We start from the raw sequence: 8,285 nt of genomic DNA, 5'->3' as shown, positions 1-8,285 counted from the left end.
CTTTTCTATTTTATAGCAAGGCCATTGGAGAAAAGCGATGCTGTTACGAAAAGAGCGATACTATCTGCCATTGCTAAACTCTTCGATCCGCTGGGGTGGCTTGCGCCTATCATAATCGTAGCCAAAATCCTTATGCAAAATATTTGGCTGGAAGGCACAGATTGGGATGAGACTGTGTCTTCGACCACTCTAGACCGATGGCAGAATTTTACCCAACATTATAACGAAATTGATAAGGTTCGTATACCGCGATGGGTATACTTTTCTCCAACGGATGAAATACAAATACACGGATTCTGTGACGCGTCGGAGAAAGCATATGCCGCCTCTGTGTATATGCGTGTCAAAAGAGATAGCAAAGTTTTTATTAACCTGCTTTTGGCAAAAACCAGAGTTGCTCCTGTTAAAACCATATCGCTACCCCGACTGGAACTTTGCGGAGCGGTACTATTGGCGGAAATAGTTGATTCAGTAATCAACAATCTCAACTTAGGGCATATCAACATACATCTGTGGACCGATTCCACAATTGTTCTCGCTTGGATTCGCAAGCCTCCGTGTTCATGGTCAACTTTCGTTGCCCATAGAATCACAAAAATTGTAGAGAAAGTCGGAAACAAGAATTGGCTGCATGTGGATTCGGCATCAAATCCAGCAGACTTAGCGAGCAGAGGACTTCCAGCATATGAATTGGTCAACAATTCGTTGTGGTGGCAGGGACCTTCTTGGTTACAAGAAGGTAACCCAAAATGGCCCACCCAGGAAACAGACTACAGCACAGTAGTTGAGGAAAAAAGAACGCACGTTTATACAACCAAAGTAAATTATACAGATATTCTTGACCGTTTTTCAGATTTTCCGAGAGCTTTGAGAGTATTATCATATGTTATGAGATTCTCTCAAAGAACGCATCGGAATACGAAAGCTTCATTTCAAGAAAAGTCACGCTTAATTTCATCCCATGAAATTAAAGCAACGACACAACGCTTGATGAAAATATATCAACAGAACTATTATAGTGAAGAATACAGGAAACTTAAAGCAGGAAACTCCATCGACTCCAAGAGTGAACTCCTACCGCTTAATCCGTTCATAGATAAAGATGGCATTATTAGGGCTGGTGGGCGTCTTGGAGCGTCTCAAGACTTAGCGTATAACGAGCGGCATCCAATAATTATTCCTTATAACTGCAGGTTGTCCCGTCTAATAGTGTCCTTTATTCATCAAGTCTCTTTGCATGGGGAAAATCAACTCATGCTTCGCCTTATCCGAACTCAGTATTGGATCCCCAGAGTTAAAAATCTGATCAAATCCACAATCCATAATTGCAAAGTCTGTACGATATACAAAAAACGTACGCAAACCCAGCTTATGGGAAGTCTCCCTCAGGAGAGAACCACATTTTCGCGCGCGTTTACGAATACAGGTGTAGATTTTTCAGGACCCTTTGACATCAAAAGTTATAGCGGCCGAGGTTGTCGAATGTCCAAAGGATACGTTTGCCTTTTTGTCTGTTTTTCGACAAAAGCGATCCATTTGGAAGCAACTAGTGACCTCAGCACTCCATCATTTTTAGCTGCATTCGCCAGGTTTGTAGCCAGAAGAGGATGCCCGAAGAACATATATTCCGACAATGGTACAAACTTCGTCGGAGCTTCACGATCTTTACGATCTGAATTTAAGGCATTTTTAGCAGATTCGCGTGAAAAAACAGTTTCGAAATACAATTATCAAATGCTCACATGGCATTTCATACCCGCCGCTGCTCCTCATATGGGCGGCTTATGGGAGGCAGGGGTAAAAAGCTTTAAAAGCCACTTTAAAAAGATTGCATCCGTTCATAAATATACATTCGAAGAGCTCAGTACTCTTTTATGTCGGATTGAGGCGTGCCTCAACTCACGACCATTGAGCCCCGCTTCGAATGAACCTACCGACCTGGAGCCTCTCACTCCAGGTCACTTTCTTACCGGTGGACACCTGCTAGCCCCACCTGAAATCGACGTTCACGAGAATCCTGCCTCGATAGTAAATCGGTGGCAGAAGCTAAAGGCCCTTCATCAAACTTTTTGTAACCGATGGAAAACCGAATATTTATCCGAACTGCAAAAGCGGATTAAGTGGAAATATCCACAGCAAAATATAAAAGTAGGAGATCTCGTTGTCATCAAGGAAGACAACCTCCCGTCAAATGAGTGGAGATTAGGTCGAATTATCAGCCTACATCCTGGTCCCGACGATCGAGTACGCGTAGTTGATATCATCACGGAAAAAGGGCAGATTACGAGACCGCTGGCCAAACTGGTCCTACTTCCATCCCAAAATCAAGAAACCGAGGAGCCAGCAACCACTTCGTAAATAAACCCCCTCAGTTGATCCCCAATCCCGCGTGAATTCCACTTCCTCATCGCACAAAAATTCCACTTCTATGCATTCGGAAGGATTCCACGCCTATAATAAACTTTAACCCAGAATCATATTAAAAGCAATCGTATTTTTTAGTAAGATTTAAGTGATGGTTCTTGGCTGTATTCCCACAGCCCGATCTGGTAACAAAGAACCGACCATCGTAAGATCTAAGCACCCATCAGAAAATCTTTACAAACATCGAAGACTGAAAATTATCTTATAACTAAAAACAGCATTGCAATCACTTCCAAAATATTTGCACTTGAAATGAAATTGTAAGTTAAATGAAATTGAGCAAATGCTTATTCACAAATATGGCAGAAAAAAGGGCGAAAGTCGTTATGAACCTTCACTTGGAGCACAATTTGCATTCATAGAGGATGACTTATATTGAAAAAAAAGGGAGTTGCCGTTCAAGTCCATTATTTTTATTTGCCATATTAGCAAAAGCAGCATCGTAATTTAAATATGACATACAAAAATAATTTGTATTTGTAAATTAATTTACATTTTCTCCTAAATTTTACATAAATTAACTACAGAAATATGATACATGCAGGCGCATGCAGTATATTTTTTCAGCGGAAGTCGATGCCCAATGCAAGTCTGTTTTAATAAATTTAAGGAAGTCTCTTAACGCTTAAGCCGCCCTGCCAGCCCGTAGCGTACCACTTTTTAATTAAGTTTGGTTTCCGGCTCTCAAGAAAAATCACAAGAAATATTTTTCACCATATTTTTGCTGCTTGAAAAATTACTTTGCCGTTGCTGTAAATTTTCTTGAAGAAATAAATATACATACGGCTCATTTACTTCAATAGTGTAATAATTCAAAATAATACCAAATCGTGTTAAGTATGTAGAAATGACCGCTCCCTGTTCTTCCATACAGTGTAAAAATTTCATAGCTATAACAATTACCAGTAGCTCACTAGAACAAAATATGTATTAATTTTTACTTTTACTTTTACTTTAGTAAGCACGCCATTAATTTTGATTCACATGCCTAATTCATATTTCAATTCTTTGCCTCTACAAGCTTTTTTTCTTGAATGTAAGCTGTTAACAGACTTTTGTATCCTTTCTACTTTTACTTAAAAAAATATGAATTTTGACGGCGCCGTGCTTAAACAAAATTTTAAGTTCTAATGAACACACATCCATACATATGTAGAAACTTAAGAAATTCTAACATAGTTGATTGAATAGATTCGATGGTTACGGAGGTTCAGCCATTTTCTTTACGAAAAAAAAAAAAAAATCAAATGTGGAAAATTCACTTTTGATTCTGACCTGTGTATACTTATGTTACAGATAAAGACCTTAAGGTCAGATTTTCAAAATGTCTTAATTTTTGGCGTCTGAAACGAATTTGAACAAGGGCATCAAAAAAAAGTCATCGCGACGGAAATGCATGAAATGTGCAAACTATTTACTATATATACATGGAGTTAAATCGGTATTGGAACAAATTTATATGTCGGCAATAAAAGCCGCACGTAGCGAAACGCTGTGATTTCTTTTGCCAGGAAACTCGGGTTGACATGAATTGTTCCACACCGAGAAATCTACAATCAACAGCAACAAATACCTTAAAAGCAAATACAAAACCATCTTCACTGCCGACAAAGCTGTCATCGTCACCATCGTTGGTAACTCCTATATACTGCAGAGAAGATATTGATAATTCAAATTTATTTTGTGCTACTATTGCTGGAAGCTGTATTTCCAACACGGAACGACCAACGCCCCCGCCAAGAGCAGCCAAAGCCTTAAAACTCGCATCCGCTGCTGCACCGGCTTCACAAACGCCAATGAGAGAATCTGTTACCGAGGATGCAGCAGCAGTACAGGTCAATAAACTAAAAGTATTTAAAGAAAGCAGCTATCAAATATAACATTTTATTTTATCCTTTTTTGCTAAACTTGGGGGCAATACATGTATGTATGTTCATACATAAGTAGATAAAAGTTTCGAATATTATCGAAAGTGCAGGTTCATTAACATAGTTGGCATTATGCCTATAACTCATACATGTACATACATATTTGGAGGTGTACATACCAAAATCCGTGCGCAACTCTCGAATCATATCCGCCACTGTGCATAGCAGGTGGTCCTTGTGTGGGCGTGTGTGCCATCATACCATCCAATGGAGGTGCATTTGTTTTTGTGGGTGTCGATGGAGGCGCAACTCGAAAAAATTACGCCCGTTTTTATGAATTATCGAATTCATAGGATTTGTCTCCAATTAATGCAAATACTTGTTTCTTCGCGATTATTTCTGGCTGGAAGGCTGCTGGTTGCATTTGATGGGATGACCGTATATGCGTGTATCGGGAATGCATACATACGTGTGTGACCAATCTTGGGCGTTTTAGTGGGCAATGCCATTATAGATATGTAGGTGTAGCAGGCGTTTTTGTTCACATATGATTATCCACAGTTCCTCATTATATACTTCTTTGAAGTTAATTTTGCTTTCGAGTATTTTGCTGGTTGTAGGTTCGCGATATTTTTGCATTATGAACTCCATGGTGCGTTCATAATCTTCAATGCATATTTTTAGCTCGCGATTTTCTTTCAATATTTCTGAACTGGTAGCATTTTGCTGGTGTATACGATTCACCATTTCAGAATTCGATTTGTTGTTGGAAATTCGGTTTAACGAATCCATATCATCTTGAAATTGTCGCAAACTTTCGACCAAGCGATTGTTGCCTTCTGCTGAATAAAAAAGCACTCGTCCACCGCAATAAAAATCTCTGAAAATCGAAAAAGATTAATAAGAATAAAAGCATGCAATTTCGCATGCATACTCACCCAACCGTTTCAGCAAACTTACGTAATGGCCGCGTGGTAGTAACTTTTAGACAATGACATTTATGCATTGTATGTATGTATGTATGTGATTACGTTCCACATCAGGAATAAACCTAGCGCCGTTCTCCATTCATATTGGAGAATAGCTATGTTTCTTTACGCACAATTAACACTAACCCTAACTAGCTGCTGCTAGTTTTGCATGGTGACCGTTCGTAGACAATATATTTAATTGCTGTTGTCATACAATTGGGTTATTTTAAATGTAAAACCAATGCAAAGTCACTGGGTACCACAAAATGTTAATTGGTTATTTTAAATGTAAAACCAAAGCAAAGTCACAAAATGTTAATTGGTTATTTTACATGGGAAACCAATCCAAAGTCACTACGTACCACAAAAATGTTAAGATACTATGCTTGCTAAAGTATTTCTTAGGCGGCACCTTGTTTTTTAACAGCAAGGCGCCCAATGATATGCAAGCTTATGCCGCTGGGAAGTGGGATTGTTGAGTGCCGATGTAAACCAAGATACATAAGTCTCCAAATGTCGATAAGCAGGTTCACGTCACATATTCAAGTACACACACACATATGTTAAAACCTGCTATCGACAAAATATGCGGATGAAAGCACAAATGAAAAATAATAAAAATAAATAAATGCTACCACACTCATACGCACAAGCATTTTTTTCGGTATCATTTAATGCAAGTAAAATTCTACGTTGCCCATACATCCCTGCACAGTAGAATGCATGGCATCCATGCAATCCATCATCCAAAATTTTGTAGGTCGTGAGTTAACATTATGCTACATTCACACTAGGTGGTTCTTTGATTAGAAAAATAATGTATATAATGCCAAGTTCACACCCACCGAATTATGCGCTTGCACTCATCAAAATGTTGCGCCTTTCATACCACTCGCCACCCAACAATACATATATACGTTATAATATCCACTGCAACGATATCTGACCCTATTTCAGCCGTAACGATGTCTCATATCGCCACTATGAGGAAACGAGCCGAACAACGCGCCCACCGCTATCCGCTACCGTGCCGCCTATGCGACGCACACCACCCGATTAGGCTCTGCCCTATTTATCGGGCAAAATCGCCCGAGGAGAGACTGCGCGAAGCTCTACTGGGCCGCTATTGCGCAAACTGCCTTGCCATGACCCACCAGCTGAAGGAGTGTCAAAGCGAGGGAAGATGCCGTAGGTGTGGCGAGAAACACCACTCCACTCTGCATTTAGAGGATGAGCCAACGCGCCAACGAAAATGTGAGTCATGGAGGGCACGAGGCAATGATGGCGACTCAGAGGAACCAGTCCCCAAACCATGGAGTGTGCAAGTGGAAGAAGCCGAGGCAGACGGCACTCTGTCACTATACGCGTCCGACTCGGGAACCGAGACTAGGCCTCCCGGTCCAGAGATTGAAGAAGGGGAAGTTATTGAGCGCGGAGCGGGGACTCGGCCTCTCCGCCCGCTTACGAACGGGGGACCGGAAACACGGTCTTTCCGGCCTCTGCTGCGGCATGAACGCAGAAGTACGGCTGGATCCGAAACACGGGTTCACCGAGCACGCCACCAAGGGCGACAAAGCCGCAGAGCGGGAACTCGGCCTTTCCGCCTGCGCCAATCCACAACATTGCAACACGAAGATAGACTGGTGACTAGGCCTCGCCAGCTATCACGACCGCACGCTTTTCGAAATACCATAATAACGCCATCACTCCAGCCCACTATATCCGTGGCGCCGACGGCTGTTGTAAAGGTGGAGGCGAGAGGGCGCCTACATCTGGTCCGCGCGCTTATTGACGCTTGCGCGCCGAACACTATCTTGTCCGCGGATCTGGCCCAAGAGCTAGGGCTTCAGGAAACCTATATCGGCGGGCAACGAGGGTGTTTCCTATGCATAAGGGGCAAGCATGGGCAGAACAAGCGGGTGGCGACCCATGCGCTTATTATACCCCGCTACAACCATGTCTCACCTAGGACTAATGTGGATCCCTCAGTTGCTACGCCGTATATCCACATTCGGCTTGCGGATCCAAATTTTTTCGCATCAGCACCGATACGCCTTGCCCTTGGGTCGGACGTATATGCGGACCTAATCTTGCCCGGAACTTTACCGACGTCGTTTGGCCCCCTCATTGCGCAAAGCACTATTTTTGGTTGGGTGCTGTCAGGGGCGTGCCGGCCGTAAATTTAACTTACATAAAAAACCAAAATAAGATGTGAATTATTTGAATTTTTTGTAATGAAATAAAGTGCATTGAATTATAACCATGTTTGTATCCCATGATTTTCACTCTATGATTTACTAGGTGTTTTAGGGGAAAAAGGATGGAACCGCTCGTCGAAGATCTTGGTGATGGTGGCGCCGCTCTCAACAGCACAACATACATGAATTCACACACTTGTTTTGTAGTTGTAAGAACATATGAAGCTGGTAGCTCGGGCGTTTCCCAAGCACAGATGTTGCGTCCCGCAAGGGGGGGCGGCATGTTTAGGCCTTCAGCCTAAATATTTCAAAAAAAAACTCCACCCTAATGCCATTTTCTCTAACTCACTCACATACGTATTTGTGTACGCATGCGTGTGTATATAACTATACATGCGCACGTATGTATACACTTACGTATTAACGCGAAGACTTGGGCCGTTAGCAAGTCCTTCTCGCCGGACAACGAACTTTCGTTAACTTTCCCCTTCTATATCGGTGTTTGTCCGGCGGTCCGCAACTAACGCGATTTAATTTAATCCGTCACTTCTCTTTTGAATCATCAAGGAAGAACACCGGAGCTACCAGCCTCATCGATAATTTCCGCATTAAGGTAATATACTCAATTGTACACAAAGAAATCTTGACAAATATATAAGACTATTGATTTGAATTAATACTAAATCACTGTCTGTATCATTTTGTTTCTTTTTGCAAATAATACGAAACCCCTGTGCGTCTGAGCGCTAAAGTCGAGGAAGCACATGCGTTTTGACAAAGGTAAAGACATCGACCTGTTACAATTTTATTATATGTATATCTAG

General features: G+C 41.6%; 1 protein-coding gene across 1 annotated transcript; it reads right to left on the bottom strand.

The window, feature by feature from the left end:
• Window positions 1–4,477: 4,477 nt before the first annotated feature.
• Window positions 4,478–5,298, bottom strand: LOC118756708 (FGFR1 oncogene partner 2 homolog). Its single transcript, XM_036491458.1, has 2 exons — window positions 5,231–5,298; window positions 4,478–5,172 (listed from the first exon to the last, which is right to left on the bottom strand). Exons 1-2 carry the CDS (start codon window positions 5,296–5,298, stop codon window positions 4,785–4,787), a joined length of 456 nt encoding a protein of 151 aa, XP_036347351.1. The 3' UTR covers window positions 4,478–4,784.
• Between the last annotated feature and the right edge of the window lie 2,987 nt (window positions 5,299–8,285).

The sequence above is a fragment of the Rhagoletis pomonella genome, unplaced genomic scaffold (genome assembly GCF_013731165.1).
Source record: "Rhagoletis pomonella isolate Grant_MI unplaced genomic scaffold, Rhpom_1.0 Rhpom_scaffold_00002, whole genome shotgun sequence".
Lineage (NCBI taxonomy): Eukaryota > Metazoa > Arthropoda > Insecta > Diptera > Tephritidae > Rhagoletis > Rhagoletis pomonella.
The sequence above is the reverse complement of the archived record's forward strand: the minus strand, read 5'-3'. Positions and strand labels throughout refer to the sequence as shown.

What these genes read in the sequence shown, in the direction of transcription:
- LOC118756708 (XM_036491458.1), bottom strand. Translation starts at nt 5,298, where the DNA reads ATGCATAAATGTCATTGTCTAAAAGTTACTACCACGCGGCCATTACGT. An exon ending in AAGTTTGCTGAAACGGTTGG is followed by an intron (nt 5,173 to 5,230) that starts GTGAGTATGCAT and finishes TTCGATTTTCAG; the next exon opens with AGATTTTTATTGCGGTGGAC.